The sequence below is a fragment of the Parasteatoda tepidariorum genome, chromosome 5 (assembly GCF_982258835.1).
Source record: "Parasteatoda tepidariorum strain Cologne lab strain chromosome 5, Ptep-v5.0, whole genome shotgun sequence".
Classification (NCBI taxonomy): Eukaryota; Metazoa; Arthropoda; class Arachnida; order Araneae; family Theridiidae; genus Parasteatoda; species Parasteatoda tepidariorum.
In genome coordinates this window covers 76,166,678-76,184,106 of record NC_141759.1, presented here as the reverse complement: position 1 = coordinate 76,184,106, position 17,429 = coordinate 76,166,678, and the positions used below count along the sequence as shown (strand labels likewise).

At 31.1% G+C, this 17,429-nt stretch overlaps 1 protein-coding gene across 5 annotated transcripts in view; it reads left to right on the top strand.

Annotated features, from left to right (window-relative positions):
- Positions 1 to 17,429, top strand: part of LOC107450601 (uncharacterized) — a 133,080-nt gene that overhangs the window by 60,070 nt on the left and 55,581 nt on the right. For 3 of the 5 annotated variants that reach the window (XM_087164314.1, XM_071185652.2, XM_016066426.4), the window contains exon 1: positions 11,530 to 11,752. The exons of the other annotated variants lie outside the window; for them this stretch is intronic. In XM_087164314.1, coding sequence (XP_087020440.1) covers positions 11,749 to 11,752 — 4 coding nt within the window. In that variant the 5' untranslated portion in view covers positions 11,530 to 11,748. Of the gene's footprint in view, positions 1 to 11,529; positions 11,753 to 17,429 lie in introns of those variants that run through there. 5 annotated transcript variants of the gene reach the window in all.

Genomic DNA, 17,429 nt, shown 5'->3' with positions numbered 1-17,429 from the left:
CCTTTGAATAATTTTCAAATTCTTTTGGCTTTGAAAAATTTTCAAGTCGCTTGTATTTTGTTTAAACATAGAAATTTATCTATGTCGGAAAAAGCAGCTTTATTACGCCTAGCAGAAGTTTGGTCTCGGAAAAGTTTCAATATGTTTCAGCTTAGAACATTTTTCAAATTACTTGCACTTGTTGTTTCTAAAGTTGTTGGTACTTGAAAATTTTTTTAAATTGTTTTAAGTTAAAACATTTAAAAAATTTCGCTACCTAAAATTATAATGAAGTTGTTTGCACTTTGAATAATTTTAAATTGCCTTGACTTCGAAAAACTTTAAAATATTTTTTCTCCGAAATATTCCAAAATTGTTTGAATATAACACAATTTTTGAAGTTGGAAAAAATGGGTATATAGCGAGTCAAGATGTTCGGTCTAGGAAAATTTTTCAAATTGCTTCGATTTTTGAAAATTTTTTTGAATTGTACGTACTTTGAGAAATTATGAAACTCATGGTATTTTGAAAAATTCTAAAGTTATTTGTACCTAGAAATTTTTTTAATTTGTTTTGATTTAATTTTTTGGTGATACTTTTAATGTTTTTGATACTTTTAAAAATTCTGAAGCAGTTTGTACTTTGAATAATTTTAAAGAGCTTTAAGATTTACAGAACTTTCAGACTGTCAGTACTTAGAATTATATCTTAAGTTGTGTGAACTTAGAAAAATATTTCGAACTATTTGGACTTTAAAATATTATGATATTCTTTGAACGTAGAAAACCTTTTAAGTTGGAAAAAATGGCTATATGCTGAGAGTAATCAGTAATACCTAACGAGTGGGGTTGAACTCTGATCCCTGCTAGGGAAGCGGATTGTAGCTCTTGAGTCATTTTCAAACTGTTTTGACTTTAAAAACGCTTTCGAACCATTTGTATTTAGAAATATTTTGCAAATGTTGATACACAGAAATTTATTGAAGTCGGAAAAAACAGTTATATAACGAGTAGCAGAAGTTTGGTCTTGAAATGACACTGAATAATTTTCAAATTAGCATATAAGAAGTCGCAGAAATATTTTCAAATTATTTTGTCATCAAAAAAATTTTCAAAGTGTTAGTACTTGAAAAAAAAAATTTCTGATGTTATTGGAACTTTGAAAATTTCTAAAGTTGTTTGTACTTTGAATAATTACAAATTATTTAGACTTTCGTAAACTTTCAAAACTTTTGTTCTTAGAAATAATCTGAAATCGTTTGACCTTACACAATTTTTGAAGTTGGAAAAATTAGCAGATAACGACTCATACTTGCTTAGGTCTAGGAAAATGTTTCAAATTGTTTCGATTTTAGAACAATTTTCGTAACTTATGTACTTTGAAAAAGTATGAAGCTGATGGTAGTTTGAAACATTCTGAAGCTGTTTCCATTTTTAATGCTGTTTCCATTGTTTTGATTAAAAAAAGTTTCAGAATGTTTCAAACTACCATCAGCTTCATACTTTTTCAAAGTACATAAGTTACGAAAATTGTTCTAAAATCGAAACAATTTGAAACATTTTCCTAGACCTAAGCAAGTATGAGTCGTTATCTGCTAATTTTTCCAACTTCAAAAATTGTGTAAGGTCAAACGATTTCAGATTATTTCTAAGAACAAAAGTTTTGAAAGTTTACGAAAGTCTAAATAATTTGTAATTATTCAAAGTACAAACAACTTTAGAAATTTTCAAAGTTCCAATAACATCAGAAATTTTTTTTTTCAAGTACTAACACTTTGAAAATTTTTTTGATGACAAAATAATTTGAAAATATTTCTGCGACTTCTTATATGCTAATTTGAAAATTATTCAGTGTCATTTCAAGACCAAACTTCTGCTACTCGTTATATAACTGTTTTTTCCGACTTCAATAAATTTCTGTGTATCAACATTTGCAAAATATTTCTAAATACAAATGGTTCGAAAGCGTTTTTAAAGTCAAAACAGTTTGAAAATGACTCAAGAGCTACAATCCGCTTCCCTAGCAGGGATCAGAGTTCAACCCCACTCGTTAGGTATTACTGATTACTCTCAGCATATAGCCATTTTTTCCAACTTAAAAGGTTTTCTACGTTCAAAGAATATCATAATATTTTAAAGTCCAAATAGTTCGAAATATTTTTCTAAGTTCACACAACTTAAGATATAATTCTAAGTACTGACAGTCTGAAAGTTCTGTAAATCTTAAAGCTCTTTAAAATTATTCAAAGTACAAACTGCTTCAGAATTTTTAAAAGTATCAAAAACATTAAAAGTATCACCAAAAAATTAAATCAAAACAAATTAAAAAAATTTCTAGGTACAAATAACTTTAGAATTTTTCAAAATACCATGAGTTTCATAATTTCTCAAAGTACGTACAATTCAAAAAAATTTTCAAAAATCGAAGCAATTTGAAAAATTTTCCTAGACCGAACATCTTGACTCGCTATATACCCATTTTTTCCAACTTCAAAAATTGTGTTATATTCAAACAATTTTGGAATATTTCGGAGAAAAAATATTTTAAAGTTTTTCGAAGTCAAGGCAATTTAAAATTATTCAAAGTGCAAACAACTTCATTATAATTTTAGGTAGCGAAATTTTTTAAATGTTTTAACTTAAAACAATTTAAAAAAATTTTCAAGTACCAACAACTTTAGAACCAACAAGTGCAAGTAATTTGAAAAATGTTCTAAGCTGAAACATATTGAAACTTTTCCGAGACCAAACTTCTGCTAGGCGTAATAAAGCTGCTTTTTCCGACATAGATAAATTTCTATGTTTAAACAAAATACAAGCGACTTGAAAATTTTTCAAAGCCAAAAGAATTTGAAAATTATTCAAAGGTAAAACATTTTCTGAATTTTTCTAAGTAATGAACATATCCGAGTTTTTCTCATTACAAAACATTAGAAAATTTTTCAAAGAACAAACTTCTGCTATACGTTATACAGCAGTTTTTTTCACATTCAGAAAATTTTCTGTGTTCAAACAACATCAGAACTTTTCTAAAACCAACAGATTAAGAATTGTTCAAAGTACAAAGAATTAGAAAATTTATCAAAGTTGAAACACGTTAAAAAAAGTTTTTAATTTTAAAATTCTGCAACTCCTTATATACATTTTCTTTTTGCCAACTTCAGAAATTTTCAAATTCACATATCCTCAGAATATTTCTAGGTACAAAAAAAAAAGAAAAGTTTTTCAAAGTACAAACAACTTCAGAATTTTCTAAATACCTAAAACATCAGAATTTTCAAAGTATTAAAAGTTTAAACTTTTTCTAACTTCAAACTTCTGCGACTCCTTATTTATCCGTTTTTTCAGAACTTCAGAATTTTCCTGATTCTAAACATCTTCAGAGTTTTTCTAAAATCAAAAGTTTCAGAATTTATCAAAGCACGAAATATTTGACAACTTTTAAAAGTCGAAACAGTTCAAAAATTTTTCCTCGTCCAAACACCTGCTACTCCTTATAAATCCGTTTTTTTTCCAACTTAAAGGAAAAGAAAACTCTACATTTAAACAACTTACGAATATTTTTAAGTACAAAAATTTGAAACGTTTTATAGACTTCACTCATCTTTAGAAATCTTCCTTAGTATAAACTATTTGAATATTTTTTCAAAATCTAAGCAAGTTGAAAATTTTTCAGACTTCAAACTTTTGCGACTCTTTATTTATCTGGGTTTTTTTTTAAAAAAAAACTAAAAAAAGGTTTCTAGGTTCAAACAATTTCAGAATATTTCTAAAACCTGCAGAGTAAGAATTTTTCAGAGTATAAATAATTTGAAAATTTTTCGAAGTCTAAACAATTTTAAATATACTGCAACTTCTTATAGACCCATTTTTCCCAACTAAAATAGTTTTCTATGTTCAAAGAATTCAAAAACAATTCTAAGTACAAAACAAGAAGAATTCAGAATTTTCAAGAAATCAGAATTTCCCATCGAAACTTTTCGAAGTACGAAAAATGTAAAAATTTTTCAAAGTACGAACAATTTTAAAATTTTTCAAAGTCAAGACAATTTTAAAATTTTTTAAGGAGCAAACAACATGAGAAATTTTCTAAGTTCCAACAACATCAGAATTCTTCAAAGTACAAAGAGTTTTTACAAACAGTACGACAGTATTACTTACAACATCTGCGATTCTTAATATACCTGTTCTTAAAAAACTTCAGAAATTTAGAAATACCAACAACTTCAGAATTTTTTTAAAACCAAGAAATTGAAAATTTTCCAAATTACAAAAACTTTTCCACGACCAAACACCTGCTGCTAGATATATAGCCATTTTTGCAAACTAAAAACAATTTTATGTACATGTAACTCCAGAATATTTCTAACACGATCCGATTCAAAATAATTTCAAAGTATAAATAATTTTAAAAAACTTCAAAGTCAAAACAATTTGGAAAAAAAATATATTCTGTTACTTCTTGTATACTTGTTTTTTCCAACTAAAATAATTTTCTAGTTCCAACAACTTCGGAATTTTTTAAAAGTGCAAATTATTTGAAAAGTCGAATCAAATCTAACATTTTTTAACACCAAACTCTTATCCGATTTTCATTAAAATATGAATTACGAGTTTTAGTGACTTAATTAACGAGTTTTCATTAAAATATTAATGAATAATAATTACACTATATAACTGATAATGAGTAGACAAATTCATCAAGTTCTTTCGAACTCATAAACCATTTTCTTCAACTGATTATATATAGTTATCTCTTAGAATGATTATTACATATTTACTATATCTCGACTAATTAAATACAAACATTCTGACTAATAAACTATTTCATCAGTTTAGAATTAGTAGGCATATCATTTTAAATTGGTAAAAATGTAATCTCTAAAGAAGGGTTCAGTTAGAAATTAAACTAATGTTATTATAATGCTTCAATGGGAAAATAATAATTCGAACATTAATTTAAGTAATGAAAACATAAACCATTTTATTCAACTGAATATGTATAGTTATCTCTTAGAATGATTATTACATATATACTATCTCAGCTAATTAAATACAAACATTCTGACTAATAAACTATTTCATCAGTTTAGAATTATTAGACATATCATTTAAAATTGGTAAAAATGTAATCTCTAAAGAAGGGTTCAGTTAGAAATTAAACTAATGTTATTATAATGCTTCAATGGGAAAATAATAATTCGAACATTAATTTAAGTAATGAAAACATAAACCATTTTATTCAACTGAATATGTATAGTTATCTCTTAGAATGATTATTACATATATACTATCTCAGCTAATTAAATACAAACATTCTGACTAATAAACTATTTCATCAGTTTAGAATTATTAGACATATCATTTAAAATTGGTAAAAATTTAATCTCTAAGGAATGGTTCATTTAGAAATTAAATTAATGTTTTTATAATGCTTTAATGAGAAAATAATAATTCACACATTAATTTAAATAATAAAAACATAGGAAAAGTATACTAGCTTGCGAAAAATTTCCTGAGGAAAAAAAAACGTTCCTCATCACATTAGCGATCAACTCACTGAAGAAAACTGCAGATTATTAGAAGATTTTACAAAATCCGAAACAGTTTCGAATTTTTTCCGTGACTAAACTTCTGTGATTTTAAATAAACGCGTTTCTTTTCTACTAAAATACTTTTCTATGTTCAAAGAGCTTCAGAATTTTTTCAATTACATATAATTGTAAAATTTTTCTAAGCCGGAGCAAGTTGAAAATTACTTAAAATGTAAACTTTTGCTACTTTTTAAATGCATTTTTTCCAGCTTCAAAAATTTACATGTTTACAAAACTACAAAATATTTCTAAGGACAAAAATTTCGAAAATATTTTGGAGTTAAAACAATTTAAAAATAATTCAAAGCACAACCAACTTCGGAAATTTTCTACCAACAATACATCCGAATTTAAAGTTTTTCAAATTCCCATCAAGCTTAATGAAAATTTATAACTACCAGGGTACCGTATTAATCAACTAAAATAATTTTATATGTTCACACAGCTTCAGGGTATTTCTAAGTACAAAAAAATTTTAAATTTTTCTAACTCAAAACAATTTGAAAGTTATGCAAAGTACGAAGAACTTCAGAAATTTTCCAAGTACCAATAACATTGGAAATTTTCAAAGTACAAACATTTTGAATATTTTTCTAACTTCAAATTAACAACCAATCTGAAGTGTTTTGGAACGCAGATGATTAAAAACAAGACATAGTTATCGAAAACTTCAGTTTCAGAGTGACGATATGAGTTTACTTAATTTTCTTAGGTTAATGATAAAGACGCTAGTATTTCATCGACATTTCCAAGAACTGCCTTAATCAAACGAGTTTTAACGGATTTTCATTAAAATATGAATTACGAGTTTTAGTGACTTAATTAGTTTTCATTAAAATATTAATGAATAATAATTACACTTTATAACTGATAATGAGTAGACAAATTCATCAAGTTTTTTCGAACTCTTAAACCATTTTCTTCAACTGATTATATATAGAATGATTATTACATATTCTCTTAGAATGATTATTACATATACTTAGAACTCTTAGAATGATTATTACATATTTACTATATCTCGACTAATTAAATACAAGCATTCTGACTAATAAACTATTTCATCAGTTTAGAATTATTAGACATATCATTTAAAATTGGTAAAAATTTAATCTCTAAGGAATGGTTCATTTAGAAATTAAATTAATGTTTTTATAATGCTTTAATGAGAAAATAATAATTCCCACATTAATTTGAATAATAAAAACATAGGAAAAATATACTGGCTTGCGAAAAATTTCTAAGTCCTTGGGGAAAAAAAACGTTCCTCTTCACATTAGCGAACTCACTGAAGAAAACTAATTAAATATAAACATTCTGATCATGAAACTATTTAATTAGTTTAGAATTTTTAGTTATATAGTATAAAATTAATAAAAATGTAATCTTTGAAGGCTCATTTTTAAAATTAAATCATTGAAATTATAATGCTTAATTGAGAAAATAATAATTCACAAATTAATTTAAATATTGAAAGCATAATAAAATATACTAGTTTGCGAAAAATTTCTATGTCCCGAAAATAAAAATAATTCTTCCACTTTCCAAAGAAGAGATAATAAAAATCTTCCTTTTGATGAAACTTTATCTAAAGAGGGGATCTCGTAGACAAGAGGTCATCGATCCGAAGTGGGGTGTAGCTCTCATCCCATAGAACTATAGTAAAAGAGGTCATCGATCCGAAGTGGGGTTGAACGCTCATCCCATAGAACTAGAGTAAAAGAGGACATCGACCCAAAGTGGGGTTGAACGCTCATCCCATAGTAAAAAAAGTGGGGTTGAACGCTCAATTTTCCCCTACTATAAACTCGTGCAAGACATGTAATTATTAAAACATTACAGTGTGTTTGATAATTTGGTGTAATTATTATAATATACTAATATAATAAGCTCACCGGACAAAAAAATTAGTCACCCTAGTGCTCAAGCATCGATGATTCATTAGATGACGCAGTGGTCAAGTAACTTGCTCAACTGCGTGTGCACCGCGTCAACGTGATCAAAGGCAAGTAGCCATCAGTAATATATTTTAGTTTGAAGCGGATATTGTGTGTAAATATATGAATAAGTGTGAGGATGTGACAGAATGGCAAAAAAGGAACAATTGTGTTTGGATATGCCCATGGTCATACGGTGAATGAAGTTGCATGATTTGTTTGTGTTTTAATGCGAACTGTTTAACGTGTCAACAAGCAGCGTTGTATTATTACACGTGGTCACGAAGGAAGACGTCAGAATTGTGGTTGGAAAAAGATCCTGCATGAAAGGGACCGGAGACCTGTTTGACGGCTTGTCAATCAAAATCGCTTCCGGACCCGACTGGGATTGCTTCAGTTAGTGCATGAAGGTCCATCCCAATCTGTTAGTGAACATTGCCACGGGCGAGTTGCATGCAATGAACATTTGGAGTCGAACACCTCGTAAGAGGCCATTCCTCGCACAGACATATAAACCTGCGCAACTTCAGTGGGCTCGAAGTCACCGAACGTGGACAACTGCTGACTGGCGAAATGTAATATGATCTGCCTTCATCAAATGACGCACGTCATACAGCGCACCGAAGACCAGATGAAGCATTTAATCCTGACTGTGTGCAAGGTCAGGTTCAAGACGGATGTGCGTCTGTCATGTTTCGGTGGTGTTTTTCTTAATATGGTGGCCACTAACATGAACCAACATGTTTATTTGAACATTTTGGATGATAAAGTGTTGCCTTTCAGTCAACATCTTCATGAAGACTATGCTGCTGTGGATACCCCTATTTTTCAAGATGACAGCAGTAAAATTCATCGGAATGATAGAATATGTAACTGGTTTTTATGAACACTCATACACTCAAATTACATCTCAACTGACCTGCAAAATCACGTGACTTGAACCCCATTGAAAATTTGTGATGCATGTTGAAACAACGGGTAGAATGCCGAAATCTGCATCCTCGCAATTCGGTGTATATGGGCAATCAAATCCTCAGCGAGTGGCTTAAACCTAGATTCGACGTACCTGCAAAACCCTGTGGACTCACTTTCTAACTGAATCCTTATTTTTGAACTGCGGTGTTACACGTTATTAAATGATTTTTTTCATGATTTCTCTAAGGGTGACTAATTTTTTGTCCGGTGCGCTTAAATATTCTATATTTATATAATATATCTTCTAATTTATCCAATCGTCGAATTTATATTATATATCGTCTAATTTAAACAATTGATACACGAACGTAAACAAGTGGAAATCGGCTTCAGTCGCGTATAAAGCTGCATTTTGCATAGAATCTTCTAGTGCATCTAATAATTTGGCCAGGGACTGTACTTTATTACATCACTTTATATTTTACGTTTTACCTTATAATGCTTGCTTTACTTTATACTTAACTTCGAAAAAATAACGTTTCCATGTTAGCTAATAAAATAACTAATAACACTGTCAGGACTTTGAGTGCATTACCCTTGACTTGAGGGTCAGATGGGTGAGAAAGAAAGGAAATATCAACCCCCAAGCGGTTGGAGGGAAAGATTTTTTAAAGATAAGGAAACTCTCTAGTTAGGTATGAATATGGACAGATCAAGGCGTACTACTATTTGATAATCCTCTCCAATTAGTGTAGGCCTAGGGGTAGATACTCATAGACTATATTTGAAGTGAAAAGGATTAAAACCAGATCGATATGGCTCTATGAGTAAATTTTTGAACTTTTTTTTTAAGTGATCTATATGTATATACTATTTAATATAATATAATATCGCAATCATTGGGTTTAACTAGCTTGGGTTAATTAACCGCCAAAAAACACACAACAATATTTCTTCGAAAAATAGCCGATGATTTAGGAGTAAAATAAAACTATGAGGCCAATGACATTAATTTAAACGAAAAATAGTGAAAGATAAATAAACTTTTTTCGAATTTTTTTGAAGAATTTGATTCGTATCCCGTGATTTGCAATTAAGTCATGTTAGTCGAATCATAGATCCAAAATTACTAGATTCGAAATGATATCTGAATCGCTTGGATTTGAATAACTTGATTCGAATATTGATTCAAATAGTGATCCAAATCGCATAAGAATCTGTTATTCGAATCATTGATCCAAATGGCATGGTTCGAATCGGTAATTTGAATCACTACTCGAATCAGTAATTTGAAATATTGATCCAAACTACATGATACGTATCAGTGATTCGAATCTAAGTTTTGAATCATTGATCCGAAACACTTGATTCAAATCACTGATCTAAATCGCTTGATTTGAATCAGTGATCTAAATCACATGATTCGATTTAGTTACTTGAGTCAGTGATTTCGATCGCTTGATTCGAATCAGAGATCTAAATCACTTGATTTGAATCATTAATCCGAATTACTTGATACGAATCAGTGATTTGGAGCGCTTGATTCGAATCAGAAATTTGAATCACTAGTTGAATCATGTGATTTAGGTGTTTCGAATCTAGCTATTCAAATCACTGATTAGAATCATGTGATTCGGATTATTAATTCAAATCATGTGATTCGGTTTACTGATTCGAATCACACGATTTCGATCATAATTTGTCAAGTGATTTAAATCACCGGTGTGAATCATGCGATTTGGATCAATAATTCGAATCGAACCAGGGTGTTTGAATCACTGATTCGAATCAAGTGCATTGTATCATTGATTTAGATCAAATGACTTAAATAATAGTTCGAATCAGGTGATTTGGATCACTTTTCGAATCAAGTGATTCATATCACTCATGCGAATATGATTCAAATCATTCTAAGCATAAAATTGTTGCTAGGGATGACTTAATTGCAAATCAGGTGATACGAAACTAATTGAACAAAAAAATTCGAAATTGTAAAAAAATCGAAAAAAGTTTACTTACTTATCACTATTTTTCTTTTAATTAATGTCAATCGAAAAGCAAATGAATTATTTTTTCTCGTTAATGAATTCTTTCAAGTAAATAAGTATACTTATCATTATCTTTCCTGTAGATGTTTTATATGTTGCTAATTGAAGACTTTTAACTATGGTAAATTTTAAGGAACTAGAAAAGAAATATTTTATTTTTTTATATTTATTTTTTATCGGAATTCATCGAATTCTTTAATTGGAAAATCTTTAGTCCTTAATAATGAATGCGTAAGAATCTCTAAGCAGAGTACGTAACTTTTTTCAAAAGGGCTTATTTTTGATTTACGTTTTTTAAAAGCCCTTAAAGGTGTTTATTTTATTCGGGGTTTGTAAAAAATGCATAATTTTTTAACTTTTTAAAAGAGATTTTTTTTCTTTGATGTGTTGATTGTCGTTCTAAATTACAAAAAAATGCATAATTTTCACAATTTTCTCTGCAATCTTTATCAGAAACTTATTATTTTATAATGATTATGTACAGTTTTTGAAAATGTTTTTGAATTCTATTAATTTTATGTTTATAAATTAAGAACTCTAAACGATAGAAAGAAAATAATTTTTATTACTGCGCAGATCCTAAATATGAATTTTTTTTTTTTGGATGGGGGGATGATAAAAGATATTTTTTGAGTGCTTAGAAAGTTCTTAAAAAGTGCTTATTTTTTGTTGAAAAATCTGAATTCGCACTCTGTCTAATGTTTTACTAGAAATTTTTAACTGTAAATGACAAACAATTATATATTATATTTAAATCTATTTCGATACAGACAACAGATTTGAATCAATCACTAATACGAATCAATAAGTGATTCGAATCACTTGATGATTCGTTTTGTCCATCTCCAATAACTGTGATGATAAAAATATAACCCTTCAGAATTACTGGAAACTTTAACAGGACCACAAGAAAAGAAACATTGATCTTGGTCCATAACCCCCTTCTTTTCCCATTCATGGTTTTGCTATCCATCACTTAGATAAGATAGCTATTTGGACAGATCCGTACTTTTGTCTCACGACATTGACGGGACACCACGGGGGTTCTGGCAGGAAGTCATTTTACATTTTCAACTACAGGGGGAAACATTCTTAGAAGCAGGCTGGACAATCGGATGTGAGAATCGTAAAATTGAAGTGTGGATTCACTTTTCATGTTCGGTTTTTAGAGGAAAAAATATGTTACACTAAAAGTTAGCATAAAAGAGAGAGCAAATGTCTACTGGGGAATTAGAAGAAAAGAACAACTAAGGATTGTTCGTTAATAATCTGAACTATGTGTAAGTTTTTATTTAATTTATTTAACCTCATAAATTATAGGTTTAGGTAATTGAATATGAATTTCCTATCTGTGAATTTAAATGCTTTTATAAATGTATGTTACCTTTAATATTGAAATTAATAGTACTGCCCCTCTGATTGTTGATTTACTCCAAATTTCTTATAATTGAGAAGCCAGTGACAATTGTCGGAGAGTTTGGAAAATATTCTTGTAAGCAATAAGATTTTTTAGGACAATGTATTGTTATCCCCGTACCCCTTCTATTATTTAATTTAATAGGGTTTAAGTTTGTGATAATGAAGTTTGCCATACTATGTGATAAGGCTCACCCTTACCTGAAAGTAAGCTGTTGGAATTTTTTTAGGATCAGACGGACAATTTGTGTTGAAATAACTTAGTAATCTGATGCGATTTACCTACAAAAGAAATTTAACGTATGAATGAAGAGAATTCAGGTAAACCTGGAGTAACCATGAAGTTCCAAAAAGATGAAAAAGCATTTCAAAATATTTAAATGCAAACCGATTATAACAGGATTACTTGGCATTAAAAGCAGTTTGAATGCTGTACCGCAATAATTTGTTTACATTTTGATATTTTGAAAAGCGTTTTTTTTTTTTTTTTTTTTTTTGGCATTTGAAACATCATTGTTTACACTAGGTTTAGCCAAACTCACTCTTTAAACTACCAATGAATGTGATACAAAATTTACCATGCAAAGATTCTCCTTCGGTATAGGGTCCTCTAAGTAAATTTATTGTTAACTTAAAAGAAACATGAATGTTAAATAAATAATCCCAAGCAACTGAAACGGTAAAATATTAATTACATGATTAAAAAACTTCCTTCGCTTTCAAACTATATAGATTGGCAAAAAATTCTGAAAATTAGATTTTTTCAGTTGCTTTTTTTATATAGTATGTAAAGAAATAAATTTGTGAAACTTCGAAACTTTCAGCTGACTTTATGAAATGGCGATTATTTTATACATTCCTGTAGAACTGTCATATTTGCATTCTATTTTGCAAATAAGAATTCGTAAAAATTCAGATATTGTGTTTCCTTTAACTAGTATTTGGTATATGAAATTGCGAATATTTCGTAAACTAATCTGCTTTATCTCAACTTTTTATGATGTAAAGAGTGTTAGAGATAGAACATTTACTTTAAGACCTTTAAAAAAATTAACTAATCTTGCCCTTATCATTATATATCCGAAATATCATAACGCCAAGATTCTGGGTTCAGACAAGTTGTTTTTTGTCTTATTTATGCATAGTGAACGCCGATGTGTTATTTTTTTGGTAAAATGCTAATAGTGCGCTCTTTACGCATTTTAAAGGAGCTATCCAATAAACATTCGGAAAACAAATCATGGAAATAAACAGTTTTGAAAAAAAGCACTGTTATCTAAATATAACGTCTTATTCGATTCTAACATACGATACAATTAAATTTATTAGATATTTATCAAAAAAATAATTAAGTTGTAAAGTTTAATTCAAAATTGACTAAAAAAGCCTTTAATATTTCATATATTGTAATTACAGTTATATAGGCTATGTATTGTATAAATATAAAAGTCTCATTTTTACCTATCACATTGGAAACAAAAAACGAGGAAGACCACCAATTAAGTGCCTTTACTCGGTGAGAAGGACTTTCATATAGCGAATTAGGGAAACTGAAAAAGCCATCCTGCGAATATGACCCGATGGTAAAGACTACTTTGGATGGCCTTGTCCTGTAACAGGCTATAGTGCTTTGAAAAAAGAAGAAATGTACGTGCTCTGGAGAGGTGATGACTAGCTAATGTAGTTAACAAAGGAATCAGCATTTACGTGAATAAAACAAGATTTCAGGTCATCAAGATGAGATGATGTGACTGGGGTGGAAATAATTTTGGCATCGTCAAAGTCGAATCAAGTTTATGCCCAAGATTCCAACGATGTGCAGCAATTTTATTTTATAACCGTCGTTGGACAGCCGACCCAATGCTTAGGGTTTACGACTACTAATGTTCAACTCCGTAGCCTTGTAATTTCGAATCCAATCCAGAAGACAAGGGAACTCCTGGATCAAATATTGGGAGAAATTTGCCTTCCTCGGCGGACTTTTTGATGGAGCTAACCCGCTTTTGTGTTACATTGAGAGGGAAACCACGGTTAGCCGGGACTATAACCCATGATCCGTCTACTGATATATGAAGATATTTTAACGTCAGCACTGTTGTCGGTGAAAGCCGAATGCGGAATTCGTATCGACCAGCCATTGCTGGGATTCGACCCCGGTTCACCTCAGTGGAAGGCGAACGCTCTATCCCTATAGCCAGTGGCCACCATCCCCCCAAGCTCTTGGGTGCATTCATCCCCCCCCCAAAAAAAATTGCTAACTTCCCCCTTCCCTGTTAGCTTGTTCGAAATAGTGCTACGTTGCTTCTTTTATTTATGTACTTAAAAAAAAATTCTCTCGTCTAAATTCCCCCCAAAACTATTCGTTTTATTTAGTGTAAAAATTCCCCCCCCCCCCAAGCTTTAAGAGGGCGCATCGTGCGCCCACCTTCACCCCTGATGGGGGCCCCTGCCTATAGCCATCACGGCTCATGTGGAACAATTGATGATTTCTCACATTCTTGATTACGGATATATCTATAGCGTTCTTAATGTCTAAATTTTAATGCGCGTCTGTTTGTTCGACGCACACTGACAGGGATGTGGTAAATGCCCCACCGATTATCGAAGCTAATAGAGTCTTTATGAGTATTCAATTTAATTTCGTTAACAGGTCTGAAAATGTCTTTTTCAAGCTAAAACAGGAGAGAATAAAATTACTTTTATAACAAATGAGAGGCGAAAAAACGATGGCTACTTTGGTTTTTCTACTTTTTTTCACCTTTTCTGTTTTTCGTTGGCAACTTTTCGTTTTTTATTTCAAATCACTTTTTCTTCTCATTCATGTCTTGTAAGTTTTGAAAAATGACGCCTGTTTTGAGCGCTTCAAACATGTCAACTGTTATTTCCTGAAGCAAATAAAGTTTTTAATCGGATAATATCTTACCGCTTAGGTTTCGTGGGATTATTTACTTGATATAAACGGGGTACATTTTTTCCGGTGCTCTTTCTTCCATCCACTCCTTAAATATACCCTAGTAGCAAAATAGCTTTTGCCTTTATTGGGCCTATGTTCATGAATCTTGGCTTAATAAGGCATGGTGCGTAGCGTTTTAAAAAGTGCTTAAATGTGCTTATTTTCGATTTTCTTTTTTTAAAAGACCTTAAAGGTGCTTTTTTCATTGGGTGTTTTTAAAAAGTGCTTAATTTTCCCTTTTCGAAAATGAGACTTTTTTTTACCATGTCGATTTTCGCCACGTATTGTGCATAAGCGTGCTTTCCACATTGTTCTATCCAGCGTTTTCACAATAATTCATTCAGTCCCGCAGTGGACTGATCGTTAAGACTCGGTTCCCAGCAGATCACCGAAGTCAAGCATCACTGGCTACGGTCAGTGTGCGGGTGGGTGACCACTTGGATCAGCCTGCGTAGGGACCGAGGGTATGCGGTATTGGCTCTCGTTAAACTCTGCTACCGTACAGTGCTCGACTTCGCGCAGGTCGTCGGGCTACCGAAGCGGGGGTGCCATCCCCTCCGCAGAGGATCAAAATTGTGATGGCATGTCTTCGGATCATCCTCCGGGATGTTTCCCAGACCGTCGCCAATAGCCTATTGTGCAGCTCTAGTGTGACGTAAATTAACAAAAACAATAACAATTAATTAAACCGCAATCTATTTCAGCTTACAGTCGGTCCAGTATGAAAGCGCCAACCATTTTACATGTTTGGTGAAATACTTGCGAGTCCGCATGTGCGTCGACTGAGCTGGGTTCGGTGAGATTATTGCACTCTCATGTGCAACTCGGCTGCATTTTGCAAGATATTCTCAATTTCAGGCTTCATTTTCCTCCCTCTGGTATTGAACCGAGAAATCTTTTTGATTATTTCATAATGGCCAATTTAATCAAGAAAAGAGTTCTTTGTCAAATTCTAGTTATTTTATCATGATCATGTTGAAAATTATTTTGCATTTTGTTATTGTACACAGCGCTTAAAGCTATTTTTTGAGTGCTTAAAAAGTACATAAAAGGTGCTTATTTTTTGTTGAAGGATTTGGCTACACACCCTGTAATGGTTCAAAGGGCAATTATTTTTCTAGCATTGGCCCTGTATAGAATTTCCGATACATCCGATATTTTACAGCCACTTTACAACCGATTTTGATTCGATATACAATTGTCGAATTCATCCCATATTTTATATCCATTATTTAGCCGCTTTAGGTTCTATATTGGCCAATGTAGACCCTATATAGGCCATTCTAGGACCAATATTAAAAATTCTAGACATCCCAATATCGGTTCCTTTTTTGCATGTACTTATAGGATCCATGTTGAACTAATATTGAGGCCAACTGGGGCCAAGGTAAAATTGTTGCTAGGGTAGGTACAACCCAATTAATTTGAAGCGTCATAATCTATCCTAGGTTTACATAAACTCACTTTTTCAATCCTTTAACCCGTCTTGACGCTAGCCTCCCATGCGATCTATCCTAGGTTTACATAAACTCACTTTTTCAATCCTTTAACCCGTCTTGACACTCGCCTCCCATGCGATCTATCCTAGGTTTACATAAACTCACTTTTTCAATCCTTTAACCCAATGTTTCCTAAAGTGTGGTACGCGTACCCCCAGGGGTACGGGAACAGTTTAGCGGGGGTACGCGTTCTTATGCAAAATATCTTGCAACAAACGAAAATTTCAAAAATATTTTTTTTACGTATTTTCAATTGGCTATTTTTTGCAGAGTTAACAGTTAGTAACTAAAATATGTTAGCAAAAATAAAAATATTTTTAAAATTATACATTCATTTTTTTTATTAGTGGTACACAGCGTTACGAAAAATTTAGAAAGGGTACACTAACGTTATAAGTTTGGGAAACACTGCTTAACCCGTCATGACGCTCGCCTCCCGTACGATCTATCCTTGGTTTCATAAACTCACTTTTTCAATCCTTTAACCCGTCAGGACGCTCGCCTCCCATACGAACACAAAGACGCGAGTGGGATGGACCCCACAAGCCTAAATTATAGTTAAAAAAATTTTCACCTTAGTATTTTAAAACAAAATAATTATAATTGTAAAATGTAAGTTTTTTAAAAATTAGTAACACACGAAATCTTTAAAATACTCACAATAATCCAAGAAAATAGCATATTTATTATACGTAACTTACTCTATACTGTCTTCTTTATCTTATCTATTCTTTATTCATGCAGTTTTGACATATACTAAGTGTGTGTTGTTGGCACAAAAAATTTTCATGTGTTACACATACAGTCGATCATTTTTTGTCCTTACTGCTTGGGCAAATGTAGCAACGTACCTTAGATTTCAGAGCTTTCTTCTTAGAAGTAGGTTCCTTTTCGTCTTTTTTGTTGTTACATGCATCCCTTTCGGCAGTCTTTGTGTCATGAATTTTTCCTTTTTCCACAATGTACATTTATCTTTTCCAATAAAATTATCTTTGTTTGAAGCATCTTCTTGAGCGGAATCTTCCTCTAATTCTGATTGTGAGTCGTGATCACTCATAATTTCTAGATCAGAATTACATTCTACTTCCT